Source organism: Vidua macroura, chromosome 23, assembly GCF_024509145.1.
Source record: "Vidua macroura isolate BioBank_ID:100142 chromosome 23, ASM2450914v1, whole genome shotgun sequence".
In the NCBI taxonomy this organism is placed as follows: domain Eukaryota; kingdom Metazoa; phylum Chordata; class Aves; order Passeriformes; family Viduidae; genus Vidua; species Vidua macroura.
The window spans coordinates 1093549-1116060 of NC_071593.1; the positions used below are offsets into that span (position 1 = coordinate 1093549).

General features: G+C 53.0%; 1 protein-coding gene across 2 annotated transcripts in view; it reads left to right on the forward strand.

The window, feature by feature from the left end:
• The window catches only part of EPHB2 (EPH receptor B2), a 127592-nt gene that overhangs the window by 34665 nt on the left and 70415 nt on the right, over positions 1–22512 (forward strand). For both annotated transcript variants that reach the window (XM_053997610.1, XM_053997611.1), the window contains exons 2-3: positions 5297–5361; positions 9559–10243. In XM_053997610.1, coding sequence (XP_053853585.1) covers positions 5297–5361; positions 9559–10243 — 750 coding nt within the window. The remainder of the gene's footprint in view (positions 1–5296; positions 5362–9558; positions 10244–22512) is intronic.

Here is a 22512-nt window from a genome sequence, read left to right on the forward strand (position 1 = left end):
CTGTGGCAGAACTTTGTCGAAATGATGTCCCTGGGCCTGGAGTCACCTATCACTCAGAAGTGTCCATGAGCATCTGGAACAGGCTGCTTAGAGAGGTTGCCCAGACTCCCCCTCCCTGGAAGTGTCCAAGGCCAGGTTGGACAGGGCTTGGAGCAACCTGGGATAGGGAAGGTGTCCCTGCCCATGGCAGGGGGTGGAATGAGATGAGCTTTAAGGTTCCATTCAAACCAAACTGCTCTGGGATTCTATGATTCATCCAAGATCCTCACAGAGCTGCTGATTGCATTGCAAAGCATCTCTTGGTGATTTTTGAGCAGTCTTGGGATTTCAAAGAGGTCCCAGCTGACTGGAAGTCAGTGAACATTGTCCTAATTTTCAAGAAGGGCAAGAAGGAGGACCCTAGAAACTAGAGGCCTGTCAGTTTCACTTCATTGGCTGGTAAAATCAATGGAGAGCATTATTCTGAAAAGTATTGAGAAACACTTGGAGGACAACGTAGTCATTGGTCTCAGCCAGCATGGCTTCATGAGGGGAAGTCCTGCTTATCAAACCTGATTTCCTTCTCTGACAGGGTAAACCCACCTGGTTGATCAAGGGAAGCCAGGAGATGGAATCTTTTTTGATTTCAGCAAAGCTTTTGATACTATCTCTCACAGGATCCTTCTGGACAACCTGTCCAGCCCCCAGCTGGTAAACACATCACGTGATGGGTGAGAAACTGGCTCACAGGTCAGGCACAATGGGTGACAGTGACTGGGATGACATCAGACTGGTGAACTGTCACTGCAGGGCCTTGTCATTGCTCTGCACTCTTCAGCATGCAGTGACTTGGACACAGGACTGGAAGGAATTTGAGGCAAGTTCACAGAAGATACAAAACTGGGAAGAGCTGCTGCCTCCCTCAAAGGCAGGGAGACCCTGCAGAGAGACCTCGACAAAATAGAGGACTGGGCCATCACCAACCATGTGAAGTTCAACAAGGGAAAGTGCCAGATTCTTTACCGGCTATGAGACAACCCTGGATGTGTGGGTGGACTAGGGAACAAGAGGCTGGAGAGCAGCTGCAGGAAGGGACCTGGGGTCCTGGTCAATGGCCAGCTGTATCTGAGTCAGCACTGGCCTGGCAGCCAGGAGGGCCACCTGTGTCCTGGAAGACATCAGGGACAGCATCGGCAGCCAGGCAAGGGAGGGGATTGTCCCACTGTGCTCTGCAGTGGCGTAGCCTCACCTCGAGTCCTGGAGCAGATTTGGGCACCACAATATTAAAAAGACATTAAGCAATTAGAGCACATCCAATCCAAAGGAGGCCAAGAAGATGGGGAAGGGTCTGGAGGGAAAGTCACATGAAGAGATGCTGAGGGCACTTGGTCTGTTCAGCCTGAAGGAGACTGGAAGAGACCTCGTTGTGCTCTTCAACATCCTGCTGAAGGGCAGCAGAGGAGCAGGTACCAATCTCTTCACTCTGATGAGCTGTGGTAGGACTTGAGGAAATGGCTGGAGCTAAGTCAAGAGGAAATTTAAGTTGGATATTAGAAGAAGATTTTTCAGCCAGAGATAGGTTGGGCACTGAACAGGCTCCCCAGGGCAGTGGTCACAAGTCTGTCTGAGTTCAAGGAGTGTTTCGACAACACTCTGAGGCACAGGCTGGGGTTGTTGGGGTTCCCTGTGCAAGGCCAGGAGTTGGACTCAATGATCCTTGTGGGTCCCTTCCAGCTCAGCCTATTCTATGATTCTGTAATTCTAGGTTAGACAGGGCCTTGAGCAACCTGGGACAGTGGAAGGTGCCCCTGCCCATGGAGCTAGATGAGCTTTAAGGTCCCTCCCAAACCAAACCATTCTGTGGTTTTACTGTTCTGATTCACACCCACTTGTGCTGACCCTGCAGTGTCACCATGCTTCACAGGGACCAGTTGTTGCCAATTTTCTGTAACTCAGGCACTCTCTTCTCAGTGTAACCCCATCTCCAAAAGGACTTCAGCATGGGCAGCAGCTTAGTGCAAAACTGCTCCAAAAGTGGCACATTGGAGTGTTACAGCTGTGTGCGATGGGGACCACAGCCCTGGGACCCCCTGCACAATGAAGTGTGATAAACAGGAGCCTCAAACAAGAACCTGGTTTAGGGAGGAAGAAGAAGGAAGCTGAGCTAATTTAGCTGTCTTGGAGATGGATCATTTGCCACCCGTGAGCACCACAAGAGAGAAAAGTTTTGGACTGCAGAGTCTTTGTAGAAGGAAAAGGAAATACAATAGCTGGCAGCTAAATGGTGTAAATCCAGACTAAAATTAATGGAATATCTGGTGTTTTTTATGGGAAGATAATTTGCCATTGGAAAAACGTGCTTAAAACCTGCGAATTTCTTCTCCTCCTTCTCTCTGGGCCAGCCAGAGTGGATGCAGAGCTCCAAGGGGATCCTTCAGCTGAGGATAAGGGGGTGGGAGCAGAGGTGTACTGAGCATCACATTTACACTGCACCGAGTTTTCATTAAATAAAAGGCTTTAAAAATGCAAAATGCTTCAAAACATGAAGTTTATTTGGGGAATTATTTGTAATGACTTAGAGTATATCTTCTTTTCCATTTTAGTCATTGCTATTAATGTACTTACTATGCACCACTGTCATTGATAGTTAAGATAAAGTAACAAATTCAGGGAGTTTTTAAAGCTTCTTGCTAGCACTGTGTGAAAAATGTTTTCCTTTCAGATCAAACACCACTGGTGTTTTAATGAAAAAGCAAGATTCTCTGATACAAAGTAAAGACTATTATTGCCCTATGTAAACAAATAATCAGTTTAAAAAGAAATTTTGTAAATCTGATCCACAACATTTCGGGATTAGCTATTTTCCAGAATTCTTCCTAGTGGGAAAAATTGCAAAGAACTATTTTTTGCTTTTTGCTCTTGGAATAAAACCAAATTTCAAAATCCTGGTTTCCTGTGAACTGGAAACTGCTGGCTCGAACCAGGAGTAATGAACAAGCCACAGTCTGAGGAGGATTTACTGCCAGGAGTAGGTGCAGGGAGCACAGTGCTGCCGAGGCACTTTTTGGGGTGCCAGTGGGGAACAGGAGGTCACGTGCACGGCGCATTTGTCACCTCTGCATCCAGGCCTGGCTCTTCAGTGACGGATCTGCTCAAGGCTGAGCTTTTCTTCCTTTGTTTTTGTTCAGTGGAGTGAAAGTGGAGAAGGTGGAGATGCTTTTGGGGGGTTTGTGGCAGCATGCTTCTTTTTCTGATGGGGAGAAGGGCAGCAGAAGGACATGATTACATCCAGTAACTCTCCATTCCCATTCTGGGACTACCCTTGGCAGTGTCCAAAGCCAGGCTGGATGGGGCTTGTAGCAACCTGGGATAGTGGAAGGTGTCCCTGCCCATGGCAGGAGGGTGGGACTGGATGGTCTTGAAGGTCTCTCCCAACCCCAGCCATTCTGGAACTCTAAGTGTGTATGGGATGGACACTTCCAGCATCCCTGCAAGTGCATTTGTCATCCCCAGGGCATGTGCTGAAATCAGGGGCAGATTCACATTGTCCCTGCAGAGCAGAGGGACAGAATTTCCCCTCTGGGCATGATCACGGTCTCAGCACAGAATCACTGGCCATGTGCTGCCCTGTGCAGCCTTTCCCACCACGCTCCCCTCATGTCCAGCCTCGGTGTTTTGAGGCCTTTGGGCAGAATTTGTCGACTGCATTTCCTAAACTCAGGAATATTTTCCTGTTTTCTTAAACTGTCAGCCTTGGGTGTGGTGCAGAAAATCCCTGTATTGCCATGAGCGTGTTGCTGCAGACCTAGAGGAACAGAGAGTTACCCAGACTCTGGAAACCACTCATGGAAGTGTCCAAAAAAGACTTTTGAACACTCCCTGGGAGGTGTTAAAGAAGTGTGTAGATCTGGTACTTAGAGACATGGTTTAATGCTGAATATGGCAGTGCTGTAGTAATGGTAGGACTCGATATTAAATGGCTTTTGGAACCATGATTCCAAGTGTTTGTCCCATTTATTTCTGATGGGGCTGGCTGGCACATTCAACTGCTCATGATGGCCCAGCTTTTGGGGTACCATAACCTGAGCACCCCTTCTTGTGCCATCAATGGAGTTAAACCAACCTACAGCTCTTTGGGATGAAAAGAATTCCAGTGCTGGAAGTATCCTGAGCTGCAGTAAGGGTGAGGAGTCTTTGCTGTTGCGTGGCTTAGGAGAACTTGTCTGTGCTGGTCAGTGGAAGCATCACCTGACCTATTTCAACCCAAATCATCTGGAAAACCAGCTTTAACAGTAGTTTAATTTTTTAGTACTTTTAAGTCCTAAAAGTGCTGTTCCTCCCCACATCCTACTGCATATCTGAGGATTCTCCTTGCTGTGCAAAGTGCTGAGAAAAAAAATATCCTGCTTTTGGCAAAGGAAACTAGAAGGAGATGGAGGATCCCTGCTCAGGCTGCTCCTTATCTGCAGGGGTAGAACTGGGCTGGAGTACCTGGATTTAGGATTGAGAGGAGGAAAATCCAGCTTGGCTGATAGATGGAAGAGTCCCCATTCATAGCAGGAGACATTGCCTGTTCTGGGCACCTTGAGGTCCCACCTCAAATCCTGGGATCAGTGTTGGGCCCCAAATGAAAATTAAGACATGGAGGGGCTGGAGCATTTCCATAGAAGGGAATGGAGCTGGGGAAGGGTCTGGAGCACCAGGAGTAGCTGAGGGAGGTGGGGGGGCTCAGCCTGGAGAAAAGGAGGCTCAGGGGGGACCTTCTGGCTCTGCACCCTGACAGGAGGGGGCAGCCGGGTGGAGGTTGGGCTCTGCTTCCAAGGAGCAAGATACAGGACAAGAGGAAACAGCCTCAAGCTGTGCCAGGGGAGGTTTAGATTGGATATTAGGGAAAATTCCTTCATGGAAAGGATGGTCAAGCATTGGCCCGGGGCAGTGGTGAAATCACAATCCCTGGAGATGTTAAAAAAATGTGTGGATGTGGCACTTGTGAACATGGTTTAATGATGAACATTGTTTTGGTGCTGGGCTGATGGTTACACTTGATGATCTTGGAGGTCATTTCCAACCTTAACATTTTTTGCTTCCATGATTCTGCATGGGGGGCAGGGAGCAGTGGGCAGTGGGTGGGGAGCAGTTGGGTGGAGGGACCAGTATCTGGGTCCCCTGGCTGAGATGTGGCCAAAAGGCTCAGTGTGAGATGGGCTCCAGCCCTGCAGCCCTGGGCTAGCTAGCTCCTCTCCATCTCTTTCTCTGTCTCCATCTTCAGTCCTTTCAGCAGCATCCAGTGACTCCTTCTTTCCCCTTCCTTCCACAGAGACACTGATGGACTCCACCACGGCGACAGCAGAGCTGGGCTGGACCGTGCATCCTCCATCAGGGGTAAGGCATCACCTAATGGGGACCTGGGGCTGCTCTGGGGTCTCTTCTGCACGTGAATGTGGCAGGCTTGTCAGGCAGGAAAACTCAGGCACTGATGCAAAAATCCTTGGCCATGTGGGAAGAGCACAAAAGGAGGTGACAGTTGAGGTTTCCAGTAATTTTCTAGGAGATGATACTCCAGAAAATATCCCAGTGTTTGTGGGATGTAGTTCCCATCCCACAGAGTCACGCAGTGTGGTGCTAGAGGAATCATAGTCTCCATAGAGCTGGCATGCAGCCACCTAAAAATGAGGAGAGGAAGAAACAATATGCCAAGGCCACCATCATTTGTCCCCAGTGTCTCCCTTGTTACTCCATTGCCTGTCACTTGTAGCAGATTGAGGGCATTAGGCTCAGGTCCTGAAAGGAATGTCCAGCATCCCTGGCTCAGCAGAACTATCTGTCTTTACCAGGGCCAGGTGTACCCTGAAACACACTGGAAGACCACCCTGAAGAAGCTCCTTTAAAGAAGAGCTTGGGCAAGGCAGTGCATCAGGTTCATCCCCCAGAGGGTGCTGGGCACTGCCCAGGCTCCCCCAGGGAATGGGCACAGCCCCGAGGCTGCCAGAGCTCCAGGAGCATTTGGACAAGGATCTCAGGGATGCACAGGATGGGATTGTTGGGGTGTCTGTGCAGGGCCAGGAGTTGGACTCAATGATCCCAGTGGGTCCCTTCCAACTCAGAACATTCTGTGATTCTGTGATTTCTGCACCCTTCTGCTCATGGGAGAATACCAGAGTGCAGCCACCTCTGTGTCCCACGTGGGGTATCACAGTGCTTCAGAGCATCCTGCCCACCTCTGGCTGTGGTAACCGGCAGCAGCCACAGTGTCCAACTCCCCCAGACCTGCTGCCTTGCACTTGGGTAGCCCAATCCAGTCTGGCCAAAGCCTGGAGATGCTTCCCATGCCCATGTGTGGCAGTGGTGGCTCAGGCTCTGTCCTGCCTTCCATCCACCCTCTGCAGGGGCTGGATGAAGACGTTTCTGTGGACCTCACCCCCAGGCTGACAGCATGCCCTCTATCTGAGCCGACTTGGCAGAAGAAAAGAAACAGCCAAGAAAAGCCTTGTGTGGGGAGATTAAACCGAGCCGGAGCAGCGCGGCCGCGGTGTCGCGCCAGGCACGGGCGCTGCGGGCCGGGCCCATCACCATGATAAAGGGCAGAGCTGCCCCAGCCCCGCCAGTGCCCGCCGAGGGGGATGACGGGCACACAATGCAGGGGAGAAGAGGTCAAGTCTTTTTCTCTCCTGGCCCAGCCTTTCTTGTTTGCGGTGTTTCCATATGTGAAGCATGGCCTGCTCCCTCTCCCCAGCCCCGCCGTAATGAGGCCGGGGCCTGCTGGAAGCCGTCTCCCCGGGTTATTGTGCTGCTGCCTTCTTTTGAGCTCCCGGCATGTTAATTAGAGAGCCAAGAGAAAGGGAGAGGCTTCTAATTAAGCGTCGAGGAAGCGCAGGGGCTGGTGCACAGGGGTGACTTTCCCATCTGGGAAAAGGGAAGTCTGGAGCCAGCCACTTGATGTGGCAGGGATGTGGGAGGATGCTGGGGGTCCCGAGCCTGGACCCCAGGGTGCTGCCAGGTCCCCCATCAGGGTGGAGATGCCTATCTGGACACTACAATGCAGTTCCAGTGGTTGGTGGGATCACCTCTGGGCAGGGCCCTCAGGGGGGGTATGGGCACTGTGCTCATCATGGGTGACAATTCTGCGGTACCTTCGTGGCCTCATGTCCACAAGCAGGACAAGGCCGTGCATCCCACTCAGAGGTGACTGGCCAGGTTTTATGCAGCCAGCATCACCTGGAAGACAGAAGCTGCTGTGTGCTCCTTTTTGAGGATTATTGCAACTGCCCAAGCAGTTGTATTATGTCTGGCTCTGAAACTCTTGTGCCATTCATATACGTCCCCAAGCCCTGCCTCCAGCATCTCCTGTTCATCCCAAGTCCTGGAGACCCTCATTCCACCATGTGCTGCTCCTGCCTGACCAAGGCTGAACTCTCTGGGCTTGTGTCCTTACCCTCCCTCGGGGCTGGGCAGGTGTGGTGGGTGGGGGGGGTCCCTTGGCCTTGGTAGCTGCCGAGGTGGGTGTTTGGAGTGGTCCAGGTGAGGGAGAACCAAATCAGAGGCAGGGCAAGGGAAGGAATTGCTTCTGCATGCCTTGTCCTTGATTCCCTCACTCCCCTCCCAGCCAGTGCCCTTAAAAGCAGGGAGATCCTGCAATTTTCCATTTAGCACACCAAATTTATTTCTGGGAAACAAAGAAAATGTTCCGGCTGTGTTTTGTGAGGATGCTCTTCTTGTCCCCCAGTCCTGGCAGCATATTTACAGCTACTGCCAAACTGAAGTGGCTGGAGCTGTTGGGGATCTTCCCTGACAGCCTTCTGTTGGGCTGTGAGCCTTGATGTGCAAGGAGCAATCTGTCTCCCATCTCCTGAGCCTCTCTCCCCAGTCCCGGGTGCCCTTGTGAGGCCATTTACAACCTGAAGGGCTGGGAATACTCTGCTCCTGCAGGATTTTCCCTGGATTTGGTCCTGGCACTGGTGCTGGATCTGGGCTGTGCTGCTGCCCTGTCTTGGTTGTGATCCTGCATCCAGGGCAGGGTTGTGCTTGGGGTGTAACATCCATGGGAAACAGCTCGGCTTCCACTTGAGCAGTTTTATGAACAAATTCAGAAGGAGCAGTTCCAGCTGGCCAGGACTGTGTCACACGCCAGCAGGACTCTGGTCCCTGTTGCCAGCATCACACAGGTGCCCTAGGTGGGTATGGGACTGCAGGGAGGTGCTCTGCACTCTGGCAGGGGCTGGGCAGGGGGAGATGCTCTGTGAGCTGAGGGTTCTCCTCACACAAAGACCCTTCCCTGCTGGTGCTCCCCGCAGAGGAGCAGTGGCCAGTTACAGGCTGCAGCTCATGTCCTGCATCTCCCTCTCTGAAATGTCCCCATCCTACACAGAATGGAGATAACAAGCGCTGGAGGGTTTGGGAAAAAACACCCTGGGAAAAGGGCAGAGAGCTGGAGAAGGCCAGATGATATCACAGCAGCCCTGAGCTCTGTGGGCACCCAAGGGGACAGGTGGAACTGTGTCAGGGGGGTTTAGACTGGATGGCAGGAAAAAGTTCTTCCCCCAGAGGGTGGTCAGGCACTGCCCAGGCTCCCCAGGGAATGGGCACAGCCCCAAGGCTGCCAGAGCTCCAGGAGCCTTCGGACACCACTCTCAAGCACAGGGGGGGATTGTTGGGGTGACTGTGCAGGGCCATTAGGTTGACTTGATGATCTTTGTGGGTCCCTTCCAGCTCAGGATATTCTCCTCTGTAACTCTACAGAGCTTCCTCCAGAGCTGGCAGTCAGTCAGCTGGGGAGAGCTGGGCAGAGCTTCCCATGGGGAAATCTGTCAGCTCTGAGCTGTCTTGCTGAGAAGGGTGTCGCTGTCATGGCACACCTCGTAGGCATGTCTGCATCGCATAGATCCAGTTCAGGACAGCTGGGGTTGGGACCTGAGCACACCTGAGCACACCTGCTGGAGGAGCCCCAAAGCATTTGACCGTCAAAAGGGCAGGGATGAGGGCTCCAGTGGGACTTACCCAGCACCTCCCTTTTTGGGAACACAGCAGGATTGGCCGTGGTCCCATCCTGCCCCTGGGAAGAGGCACTGGCTGCAGGAGGTTTTATGGCTTTGAGGAAGCAGGTCCTGTTTGCCATGTCAGTAACCACAGTGGCACTGCTGGGAATCCCTGTGCTAAAGGCACTGCGTTCTTTGCCAGAGGCAGAGCTGTGCAGCGCAGCCATGGGCACAGTCCCTACTGAAACCATTTCTGCAGAGCAGTGGCCTTGCTGTCCCTCCAGCAGCAGAGAGGCTTGACCCTGAATCCAGGCATGGAGCATGGTGCTAGAGGCAGCAAGGTGGCCCTGAGAGGCCACTTTGTCCACAAAGTGTGGAGCCTGCCTGGGGCGTGGTGTGGGTCAAACTCTGCCCAGGCAGGTACAGGGCACCTGCAGGGGGGTGCTGGGATGAGGTGCTAGGACAGCCTGTGGGATGGGGTGGGCACAGAAAGGGGCAGCTGGTGCTGGCAGAGCCTACATGGCACACAGTGGGGATGGGAAGAGGTGAGGAGGGTGGGGAGCACCTGTTCAGAGCAGCCCCTTGACTGTCTGTGTCCTGCCCGCAGTGGGAAGAGGTGAGTGGGTACGATGAGAACATGAACACAATCCGCACCTACCAGGTGTGCAACGTCTTTGAATCCAGCCAGAACAACTGGCTCCGGACCAAGTACATCCGCAGGCGAGGAGCACACCGCATCCACGTGGAGATGAAATTTTCTGTCCGGGACTGCAGCAGCATCCCCAATGTCCCAGGCTCCTGTAAGGAGACTTTTAACCTGTACTATTTCGAGTCAGACTTTGACTCGGCCACCAAGACTTTTCCTAACTGGATGGAGAATCCTTGGATGAAGGTGGACACAATTGCTGCTGATGAGAGCTTCTCACAGGTGGATTTAGGTGGACGGGTGATGAAGATCAACACTGAGGTGCGCAGTTTTGGGCCTGTCTCCAAGAATGGTTTCTACCTGGCCTTCCAGGACTATGGGGGCTGCATGTCCCTGATTGCCGTCCGTGTCTTCTACCGCAAATGTCCCCGTGTGATCCAGAACGGGGCCGTCTTCCAAGAAACCCTGTCGGGAGCAGAGAGCACCTCGCTGGTTGCAGCCAGGGGCACGTGCATTGCCAATGCCGAGGAGGTGGACGTGCCCATCAAGCTGTACTGCAACGGTGACGGCGAGTGGCTGGTGCCTATCGGCCGCTGCATGTGCCGGGCCGGCTACGAGTCGGTGGAGAACGGGACCGTCTGCAGAGGTAAACACGGCCCGCGGGCTCGCCTCAGCTGCTGGGGGCACTCGGGATTTGCACCCGGGATCTGCATGAACCATCTGGGAGGGACCTCCTTGGGCAGGGGGGGCACAGGGGCGTGTGTGGGGCCTGACTCCTTCCTCAGCTCCTCGCTTCCTGCCCCAGGCTCATCCACCCATTGCAGAGGCTGTGCATGACCTCTGGGTCCCCAGGGCTAATGGGTTCAGGGCTGGCACCTGTTGCTGGTGCCATCCATGTTCTCCAGGTTTTGGAGGCACACGCGTGTGGTGCATGTCACCAATCTGCAGTTGCCTTCCAAAATACTGGGGCTATTATGCTGTTGGTTTTGCTGTGTGCTTTGGCATGGGCTGAATCTCTTCTTGGATAAGGGGAGTGGGAATGCAGGGTCCCAAAAGGGTGCAGTGGGAGGGAGCAAGTTGTCTACAGTGTTTTCTTGGTGAGGTGCAAATGGCCCAGGGTGGGACATGGTCATGGCCTGTTCAGAGCTACCTGATCCCTGTGCTCCTCAACAAACAGAGGTTTCCTGCCCTATAAATGTTCTGCCTCTGTAGATGTTCTCCTGCCCCTGTGGATGTTCAAAGCAGACTCTGTGAGTGCCTGCTGAGCTCAGATGAGCACCATGGAGCCAGTGTGGTCCCAGGCCAGCAAGAGGCTCAGCATCCCCCTCCCTGAGCTGGTGTCTGTGCTCCTGTCCAGTCATACCTGGTCTCAGGAAGGTTGAGAAGGGAGCTCCTAGGGCTGCTGGGAGGGAGGTGGGGACCCCAGAGCTGTGTGATGGGCACCTGCAGCTGTGCCATGCGTGGAGCAAACCACAGAGTTTGGCAAACAGGATCTTTCTCCCCTGTCCTGGCTGAATATCCAAATCTCTCTGAGGTTCCAATAGGATCGGCACTCTCCAAGCAGAGCCAGGCTTCTGAGATCCATTGGTGGCCACTGCAGAGCCAAAGGAGGAACTGTGTCTCCTCTCTTCTGGCTGTGAAGGGTTGGCCAGGTAGAACCAAGCATGGAGAAGGTGCTGGTAGTGGGAGACAGACACACTGGAGAGGGGAATGGACAATCTGATTGTGCTCAGTACGGACTGCAGGCTGTATAGTCCCCTTGGAGAGGGCTCCATGGCTGCTGCTGGTGGATGGGCTGCTCGTGCACCAAAATTCAGGTCCTGGTGTGCATGGGGATCATTTAATATCCATTATTTCAGCTACTCCATGCTTAGCCACTGAACGCCTCTTCCCACTGAGCTCGGGCAGATCAAGTGTCTTACAGCCCTAGCAGAGATGGGGATGAGGACAGCAAGGAAGTACTGCTGGAAACTGAGCCCGGCTAATCCCTGCCTCGAAAGGCAGACGGGGGTTTTACAACTCCCAAGTGAAGCATCTGTAGCAACACCACAAAGCCCCAGTGATTCATAGCAGGTTTTCCATCTCAGCCTGGTTTCTCCCGAAGCAGACCCAGCCTTGCACAGTGCTGTTTTGTGATGCAGCCGGGGTTTCTTGGGGAGCTCCCCGGTGCCACTGCGAGCCCAGCCCGGGCTCCCCTCGCGTACCCCGGGGCTCCCAGGACCCCTCCTGGGACCAGGACCCCAGGACCCCGCAGGGCTGGGGGGAGAAGAGCAGGCAGGAGCGGGGGCCGAGGCGGAGGGAGGAGCAGGAGGGAGAGGCCGGTCCCCTCTTTGTCTGGGCAGCAGCAGCAGCAGGATTTTGGGAGGTCCGGTACCTCGGCAGCTGTTTCTGCAGCCGGTGCTGGCGTGCGCCGGCCCCGCGCTCCCCGCCCTCATTAATCACGCGGTGGCCGGCAGCCCATCGTCTCCGTGGGGCAGCTGGCTCCGGGGCTGCCTCCCCTTCCCCTTTCTTTCTCCTTCCCCTTCCCTTTTTCTTTTGCTTTTCCCATCCTCTTCCCCTCCTTTTCTCTTTCCCCTTCTCTTTTCACCTCTTCTTTCCGTTCTCCTTACCTTTCCCCATCTCCTTCCCCTTTCCCTTCCCCTTCCCCTCCCTCTTCCCCTTTCCTTCCCCTTCCTATTCCCCTTTTCTTCTCCTTCCTATTCCTTTCTCTCCCTCTTCTTTTCTTTCCCTTTCCCTTTGGTCTTTGCCTTTGCCTTCCCCGTTCCTTTTTTCCTTTCCCCATCTCCTGTGGGGTGGAATCGGGGTTGGATGGGACCCCAGGATTGTGCCCCTCCATTTTCCCCGGGCAGCCCCCAGAAGAGGAGCGGGGACTTGGAGGAGAGCCAGACACAGAGTTGGCAGGACAGCCATGGAATCGCCGTCCTCTCCCAGCCCTCCCAGCGAGCCCCACAAAGGGCTGGGAAGGGGCTGGTCACCACAGCTCTGCTCGGGAAGGACCTGCAGGATGTATCCTGCATCCCTGCCCTCCTTCCCCCGGGTCCCTGCCCTGCTCCCTGCGGAGGTAGCGGCGGAGCCGCCTGGCGTGGGGGACTCACTCCTACATGTGGCTGGCAGGTTTGCTCGTGTTTCCAGGGGTGGGAGGGAATCTGGGCCCCTTTCCAGAAGAAAAACAATAGCAAATCTGAGCTGGCTTTGGGGGCGAAGCTCTCTCACACACTCAGGAGCCCAAACAGGACATGGCAGGGAGCATGGGGGAACACGGTCCTGCCCCACCAAAGGGTCCAGGTGGAGAAGGGCATCCCAAGGAATGGACAGCCCCTCTGTGCAGCTGGAAGGAGTTGCTCATTTCCTCCGCTGGGTTTTTCATCTGGCTAATAGCGCGCCAGCCTGCTCGCGGCAGTGTGCACAAGGGATATTTATGGAGGAAGTTCATGCATCTAACAGCTTAAGCTCTTCTAAGCTTGCAGCCCCAGCACAAAAGGATTTGGGGGCAGTTAACAATTCTATGTGGTTAAGAGATTTTCATTTCGCTGGGCCTGACTTGCCGCTGCTGCAGGGCCCTGCGAGGGGCTGGCTGCCCGCTGCTCTCCGCTCGCTCCCCAGCTCCTCACTGGCAAGGGGCTGCACACACGCGTCTCCCCCAGCCCCATCCTCCCCACTTCACCTTCTGCTCCCTGCCTGCTTTTCTCTTTCCATCTCCCTGTTCTTTGTCTGCGCCTCCCCCCCTTCCCTCCCCTCCCCGTCCCTCCCATGCAGCACATTGAGCGCATTTCTCCCTCTGCCTCCCATATCCATTGGCTCCGCTCAGGCACAGTGGAGGCAGAGCCATTGTGCTGCCGGGCCGGCTGGACTGCGGATGGACGCTGCCTGCACAGCCTGTGCCTGCTCAGGGGCAGCAGCTGATGGCTGCTGCTCCCAGCAATCCAGCCCTTCATCTCTTCTGCAGCTCCTCTCCATCACAGCAGGGGATCTTTGGTCCCTGCATTCCCTTTGTTGTGCTCCTACAGCACTGAGCACGGGGAGTCCTAGTCTTGCTGGGGTGACAAGGGGTGGTTTTGCCCTGCAGAAGCTGGTGGTGACACTCTCTTGCTGTCAGAGACATCTGGTGTCATCCCTTGGGGTCACAGGCCTTTTTGAGAAGGAGAGGAGCTGGTGACCTGACAGGAAGAGGAGAAACCAAGTCAGATTCAGGCTGGCAGCTGTCTTCTCCCTGGCTCTCTTCTCTGTTCTCTGCCCCTCTGCTCTGCTTTTGTGAGACCCTCCTGCAATGCTACCTACAGCTTTGGGGTCCCCAACATCAGGAGGATGTGGAGCTGCTGGAGTGAGTCCAGAGGAGACCACAGAGATGTTATGAGGACTGGAGCCCCCCTGCTCTGCAGCCAGGCTGGGAGAGCTGGGGGTGTTCACCTGGAGAAGACTCCAGGGAGACATCAAAGCCCCTTCCAGTGCCTAAAGGGACTCCAGGAGAGCTGGAAAGGGACTTTGGACAAGGGATGGAGGAGCAGGACAAGGGGGAATGGCTTTAAGTGGACAGAGGGCAGGGATAGATGGGCTATTTGGAAGGCATTCCTGGCTGTGAGGCTGGTGAGGCCCTGGCACAGGTTGCCCAGGGAAGCTGTGGCTGCCCCTGGATCCCTGGAAGTGTGCAAGGCCAGGTTGGACAGGCCTTGGAGGAACCTGGGATAGTGGAAGGTGTCCCTGCCCATGGCAGGAGGTGGGACTGGATGAGCTTTAAGGTCCCTTTCAACCTAAACCATTCTGTGATTCTCTGATTTTGCAGCTTAAGGTAGAGCTGGGCCCCCCGTGAGGGGAGCCCCAGGGCTCAGCAGGGTCCCTTTCCCTGCCTTGATTTTGATGTCCAGGGCAGCAGATCTAGCACCACCCCACCAGGTGTGGGTGACGTGGGCTCAGGCGTGACAAGCAAGGTGTGGCAAGGACCCCGATCCATCCCTCCAGCACAGAGGGTGGGAAGCAGCCAAGCTGTACTTGGGATTTGGAGGGGGCCAAGTATGTGCTGAGGGCTGAGAGCAGCTTCCCAATGTGCTGGAGCAGGGCCTGTCCGAGCTGCCTCACAGTCACGGCCTGTGAGGACGTGATGTTTTCATGATAAAAGGCTATTTATGGCTCTGTGCCTGTTTCGGGTCTGGGCCTCCTCTGATAGTGCTGGACCCAGCCAATACATTGTAAGGCTCTAGGGGTAATCGAGTTCTTACAGGAAGCATTCCTGGTTGAACTGGAGCAGATACAGCCAATTGTTCTGGAAATGTTTCCAGAGACAGAGAACTGCCCGTTAAATGCTTCCAGAGGCTGTCCCTGCCTTCTTATTCTGCTGGGCCTGGCACTCCCACCTCAGGGAGCTTCATCCATCGCCACACCTCTGTGCTCCTTGTGCCTGTTTAAGGGTAATCTTTGGCCCCTGCTCCTCTGGTAAGGTTTTCAGCCAACATTTTTGTCTCTTCCCAGCCCTTGGCACTGCTTTAGCCTTTCCCTTGGCAGATCCAGTTCCCCACATACAGGCCGCTCATGGCGATCAGCTGCATGCCAGAGGGGATGCTGAGATTCCCTCTGCCTGCATCCCCCCTTTTTTAAACCATTTTATGAGTGCTTTTGAAGGATCCTTGTCCTTTCTTGTGGGACTGGGAGAACTGGGACTGCATCCTTGTCCCTGTAGGTGTGATTCGACATGTTTGTACCAAAATGCACATTCCTTGCTTGTGCCCAGTTCCCCAGGGCGTCGGGATCACTGTATTGGGAACCCATCATTCTCAGTATTTACCACACCACAGCTTCCATGTCAACAGCTAACTTTATTTGGAACACTTCGGGCTTTCTCCTGGGTCATTGATAAAAATGTTAAACAGCCCAGAGGCACCAACCACATTTGTTGGCTGCAGCAGAAACAGCCCTGCTTGGATCTCCGGCCGCGCCGTGTCTGCCTGCCAAGTTTTAATTCATCAAGGATGTCCCATGGTGTCAGTGGAGCCACTGATTTCAGAATCAAAATATCCCATGTGTTAGCCAGGGAAAGGTTCTGCAGAGGTTTGGGTGTGTGATATTAATGCCATTACCCCCCCAGTCAATCTTGTAATTGCATCAAAAACCCGTACAAGGCTAATTTGCCTTAATCTGTTTTCCCTAAGTGCACACAGGTTGGCACTACTATCCCTCCCTTCCTTTAATCCCTCGCTGACCCAGTCACGGAGCTCTCACAGCCTTATTTGACTGGTACTGATGTTGCAACCCTAAAATAGCCACAACTGCCTCATTTAGCAAATAGCTTTTTCCTCCATCTTTGAAACACCCTGTTGCCTCATGGCGTGTGGAAAGTGAGCGTTGAGTGTGCCCCAGTCCATCACCTACACCCCCTTAGGTAGGTGCTGCCCTGACAGGCTGATTTAGCAATGTTTAACTTTAGTGGCTGCTATTTAACATCTTGAGTTACTGCTGGAATGGAAAGTATTCCACCATCATCCTCAAAGATGATTACATCACCTGGCTCCTTCCCAAGTACAAAACAGGAATTTGTCTGCCTTTTCTACAGGCTTGTTGACAATTTGAATGCTCCCAGCCAGCCGGGGCTTGGTGGCATTGTTGGATACTGCTTTTGGGGCTTCTCCCTCTCCTCCCTCTCTGTCTGGGAAGCAAGAATACAGCGTCTTTCTTTCCATGGCTTTGATTCTTCTTGCTGACCTCTCCATGTTGTCAGTCCAATTAGGGTGGTGGTGGAGACTGCAGCTGCTCACTGGGAGCCACTCCACACCTGCCTGGTGCTTGTCCTCTGCACATTCCTGTTGGAGTTTGGGCTTTGGGAGGTTGGAATGGGACCCAGGGGAGCTTGGCAGAGCAAGGGGGTGTCAGACAGAGGGGTTGAGGTATTGATTTGCTGGTGATGTGAAGTCCCAGGAGATGCTGATCTCACAGGGAGGGTCACACATGGTCCAGGAGTGAGGCAAAAGATGTGCTACCAGAGGAGGGAGATAGACCACTCATCTTAAATAGGAAATGCAGCTTCTGAGGAACTACACCTTCTTGGCAAACAAAGGAAATGAGAGTTCCTTTCTCATTTTGCTTTCATGACAAGGAATGGACTGCGACCGTCCACAGAAGTATTTTCTCTACAGAGAAAGGGAGGAGATGAAGTTTTCCAGGATGTGAGAGTGGATTTTGAACAGCAGGAGGTTGCAGAGCTCTCCCAGCCCTGCTGTGATGGTGTAGGAAAGACCTCAGCAGGATGCACAAGATGGCCTGGGAGCAGCCCATGGGAGCCCAGCGAACAGCATCTTCTCATTTATCAGTGTGGGCAGGTCACAAATCCCTTGGGTTGGAGGGAAGGATGAAGATCTCAGGTCTAGCAAAACCCAGTAGTAGTTTACTACTACTGGATGGAAATGATGGCCATTCCTCGGAGAAACATGGTAGAGTTTTGCATTGCCACTATCTGCCACAGCTGCTGCTTCCCAGACCCTTTGCCCCAGCTCCTTCATCCTTCTGCTCAGGGTCTCACCACGATTTGTGTTGGAAGGGACCTTGGAGATTACACAGAACTGCAGGGATGGTCTCTGCCCCCCTCTTCCCATTCTAGGATGGGCTGCTCCCTCCATCCCATTGTGCTGGGATCAGCGAAGAGATGTGGGGAGGGGAGTGAAAGCAGACCTGGGAGTGGTGTCCCCTCTGTGTCCCCTCTGTCCCTCTGGGGCACAGGGACACTCAATAACACGGGTGCTTTCCTGGAGCTGATGTGTATCCAGGAGAAAATCTCCCCCTGACTTATTTTTACAGATGAAACAGCATTTTGGATCAAGCACCACATTCCTGGTGCTGCTACACCCATGTGAGCAGGGAATAGCAGCTCTGGCAGCATCGTGCGCTGACGCCGGTGGGAGAGCAGCATTTATTCCTCTCTCTCCTTCACTGGCCTCCCTTTCCCCCCCCCCCGCCCTTTTATTTTTTTTTTCTTTTATTTTTTATTTTTTTTTTCTGAGAAAAGTGGTAAACATTAATAGGAGCTGGAATGAATAGCTGGGATTCAGGCCCAGGATTCCAGGATTTTAACTCATTATTGCAATAAAATGAAGGGAATGTGGGGGTTTGCCATTAGGTTTTTCCTTTGATTGAAAGCTCTCAGAGATCTTGGCGGGAAGAAGGAGGATTTTTCCTTGAATTCCTCATGGTGCTGAATTTTTATAGAGCAAGAGGAGAATATTCTTCATCATATATAACTCAAGGAAAATTGGAGAAAATACTGCTTTTGAGGATTTTTTTTCCTTTTTCATTTGAAATTTTTTCAGCAAGTTGGGCCAAAGCCAAGAGATTGTGTTGTACATTTAATTTTGGGAAATACCCACCAACATTCTCTGTGCTGATTTAAAGTTTTTCTGATGTCAGATGAGTCAGATGTGCTCAGCTAGAGCACAGGTCTTTGATTTTAGCCACACTAGGTAAAAACCTTACAAAGAATTTAATCTATAAACCATGATTAGCTTAATTAGCTCCAAGGAAACTTGTTATTGTTCCCCTTATGCCTTAGAAACGTAATCTATCACGGGAAGTGTACAGAAAAGTCCCCATAAAGGTTGGGAAATTGAATCAAAGTGTTCATAGCTCATACAATGGCCCTGTTAACACAGACCAAACTTCAAACGGGGTTTAATTAGGTTTGGCCAAGGAAAATACACTTTTACTGTATTGTTTTGAAGGAGACCTTAAGTTTGGTGATGCTGCTCTGTGATGCCCAGTTCTTGTGTGGGTAGTTGGAACTTAAACACCTCCTGCGTCCCCCTCCAGACCCTTCCCCATCCTTGAGGAGCTTCTTTGGATGCTTCCCAAGAGCTTAAACAGAAGAGGCTCTGAACCACATCCTTGACTTGTCCCTGCTGGGAGCTCCAGCAGGAGTTTTCCTCCCATGGGGCAGCAGCCCCCTGCCCACCTGGCTTGAATGCTTTTGCTGGAGTCCAAGTAGTGGGGAAACTGGCTGTGGTACCAGAGAAACTGGCAGTTTGCAGGATGGCAGGTCTTGAAGACTGGAAAATGGGGAACAGGGAATAGCATGAGTGGGAAATTAGAAGTTATTGGGTCTGGAAAGCAGCCTGGGAGGAGGCAGGAAAAGGTTGTGGTCAGACCTGGAGCCATCAGATCTATGCGTTGGCACCCAAAAGGGGACCTGTGTGAACACATTGTGACAACCTGTGAAGCCTTTCCAGGTTTCTGCAGCAAGATCTTCAAAAACTGAGATCTCTTCTTTTCAGCATGCTGAAATGACACCTGCCAGGGAGCTGGCATCTTCACGGAGTCCTTTGAGGTAACCCAGAGATTTTGGCTTGGCTCCTTGTGTTAGAAACCAGAGAGACCTTAGCAGAAATGGATGTTTTCACTTGGCCAGTGGGAGTCTTGATGCTTGAGTGTATGGTTCTGCTCCCCAGGCACTTGGACTGGCCCCCAGCTCCACGAAGGGCTGCGGGTTCCACAGTGATGCTGCAGCAGCAGCCGGGGATGGGATCCCTGCATCGTGAAGTGAGGGCCCCCTTGGAGATCACGGGCTGGAAATAACTCCCATGACCAGGAGCAAATTCAAAGTGCATTTTGAGGAAATACCTTCAGGATCTGGGCACTGACAGTTTTCAATGATGACAGCCTCCTTCTTTTAGAGTCTATTGGCACTTTCAGACTATTGGCACTTCTGGAGCTCACAGAGACCCTGTGCTCAAACCATTGTTAAGGCTGAAACCACAGCCAGCAATTTCCGAAACATTATGATCCCAAGAGTCCTTTGGTTGTTACACCCACAGCTGCACAGGAACGGGAGCAGAGTGAGCAATAAATGATCATGTGAGAAAGGGTTTGTCATTCAAACTATCAAAATGCCCAAATCCTCCAGGTTTGTCAGAGTTACAGTGGAAGTGGAGCCTGAAGTAGAGCCTGTGGAGCAGACTAACACTCTTGCTTTGCTCCCCATGGCATTTCTCCCAGCCTGGATGTCTTTGGAAAAGATTGTAGTGGCTTCTGAAGTGGCTGCAGGAACAGCAGACAGCACTCTCCATGGAATGCCCCAGATCTGCCTTTTTATGGCCCAGGCTCTCCAGAAGGCTCCAGGGGAGGCAGGAAGGGGCTGTGGAGCATCAGGGCCATGCTGGCTCTTGAGCAGCAGGGAGGGGTTCCCATCACACTGTTCCTCTTTGTGCCTGCCCCTCAGGACAGCCCTTCCTGGACAAAGTGTCTGCATCCCCCTGGGACAGGTAGAGTGGATGGATGAGGGCAGGTGCTGCAGGCAGTGGCCCGAAGTGCAGAACAGGCAGGATGCAGGACATTGCTGGGCATCAGACCCCTAACCTGGAATTTCTGAGGAGACGGTCTCTCTCCTGAGACATTTCAGTGGAAACCAACTGTTTTTCACAGGCCTTTCTCTGCCCTTTCCCCTCCCCTTCCTTTTACCTTACCCCTCATCTCATGTACTGGTGACAGTTCTGCAGCGTCTGTCCATATTGCTGTCACCAGAGGATCCCAGAGGATTATTTTGGCAGATTCCCTGTTCACTCCCACTTAGGTGGTTTGAGATCCTACAGAACCACCTTTGGCTCTCAGAGATCTCAAGGAAGGAGGAGGAGGAGAAGAAGGTGATTCCTGAGGCTGCCCAGGCAGTGGATGCTGGAGCTGCTCCCTCGTGCCAGCATCACCCAGAGGACTCCCAGAGCTGAAGGCAGGAAGCTCAGGAGGGTTTATCCCAGTGGAAATACTCCTGCTGCAGACCTTCCCTTGCAGCACGGTGAGCAAAATTAATTCTGAGCCTTTCAGTGCATCTGTGCAGCCTCATTAATAAAACAGAATGAGGAAAAGCGGGGAAAACAGGAATAGAAGAATTTGGGGAATGACTCATTCACGGAGAAGCTTTTCATTCCCCTTTCCCTGCAGTGCACCCCAATGATGGATTAAAGCCTGCCTTTCTTTGCCCTTGCAGGTCTGTTTGTCCTGGTATGGGGACAGTGAGCACTGCCACCCTGTCACCTGCACAGGTACCATCAGCTCCCACATGGATCCAGGCAGGAATGGTGGGGTTTTACTCTCAATTTACACCCTGGGAGTGAACCTGTGGCACCAGCTGAAGAATAAGAGATGAGGGAGGCATTGTAGGAAAAGCAATCTTGAGGTTTTCTCCACTTTGCTTTTCCATCCAGGCAAATCCCAGCCTGAGGACCTTCCTGGAGCATGTCCAGAGACAGGAATAGAGCTGGGGAAAGGTCTGGACTATGAGTGGCTGAGGGAGCTGGAAAGGGGCTCAGCCTGGAGAAAAAGAGGCTCAGGAGGGACCTTCTGGCTCTGCAGAACTCCCTGACAGGAGGGGACAGCCAGGTGGGGTCAGGTTCTGCTCCCAGGGAATGAAGAGGAAACAGACTCAAGTTGGCCCGGGCAGATTTAGTTGGATATTAGGGAAATTTTTTTATGGAAAGGGTGGTCAGGCATTGGCACAGACTGCCCAGGGCAGTTGTGGAGTCCCCATCCCTAGAGGTGCTTAAACAACAGCTGGATGTGGCACCTGGGAATATGTTTAGTGGTGGATCTGACAGTGCTGGGTTAATGACTGGGCTCAATGATCTTGGAGGGCTTTTCCAACCAAAGGGATTCTATAAAAGGAAATGGCAGGAGGCTCTGGTTCTCCCTCAGTGAGTGCTTACTCTGGCTGCTGTTCCTCTTTCCAAAGGGGATTATGAAGCAGGAGAGGAATGTCACTCTGCCTGGTGCTCACTCACGTTGTCACCATGTGTACGGCTAATCTGGAAACAGAGTGACAAATCTGAGCGTGTGTATCTTCATGATACCCTATAATTAGAATTGGTCTTTTTTTTTTTTTTTTTTTTTTTTTTTTTTTTTTTTTTTCCTTCTTCTTGAAAGTTTTGCTGTCTGGCACAGATGGAAGTGATCCCAGTTTGTTTTTGTGTCTCTTGAATTAGGGCATGGCTGCTCTTTCCAGGATTTCCCAGGCAAAAATACTCACATGGGGACCTGCTCAACATGCAGGGTGGGTCCTCTGGGACATGATTCTGGGTGTCTTTGGCTCTCTGCACCTTTGCAGGAGCTGTGGTGGGGATTTATCCTTGTCCAAGGGCTGGTTGTCTAGCACTTCCAGGTGCAAGGCAGACATGGAGCGGGTGAGGGCACGGCATGAAGGGGACAGGTGGGAAAGCAGTTGGAGCAGAGTGTGCAGAGGTGAGCAGAGGATTCAGACTGAATCCAGGTGCAGGTTTGCTGCTCAGTCCTGCCTAAAGAATCCTGGGATGGTTTGGGTTGAAGGGACCTTAAACAACCTCATGCAGTGCTCCCCCTGCCATGGGAAGGGACACCTTGTCTTGGCAATCTCCAGCACACCTTCCCCTGTTCCAGGCTGCTCCAAGCCCCATGCAGCTTGGCCTTGGACACTGCCAGGGATGGGGCAGCTGCAGCTTCTCTGGGCAAACAAGAAGAGGGGCAGTGATGTTTCTCTGGCGCAGAATTCCTCCTTCCATCCCAGCTTTCCTGACCCCAGGGCTCAGAAGGGCTGTGGGGAGCTCAGGAGGGGGTTGCAAAGCCAGGGGTGGGGTAGCAGGACATGTGGGACCACCAAAGCTGCGTCAGACTGATTGCTTCATACATTTTGGGGGTGCCTCCCCCAATATGGGGTTTCCATGGAAACCAGAGTAGTGATTTCCTGCCTGCTGATGTGCTGGAAGGCCAAAAGCAAAGGTGGGAAGGAGGAAGCAGAGGATGGTGGGCAACAGGCCCTCCCTGGGGAGCCTCAGCCCTAAAGGATGGAGGAAAGGAGGGAAGGAGGACATTTTGCTACCCTGAGCTGTGGTACCCTGAGCTTCAGGAGACATTGTGATCTCCCTGGTGCTCAGAGCACGGCTGGGAGCGGGGGCTAGTCCTGGAAAGGGCTTTGTGGGGGCA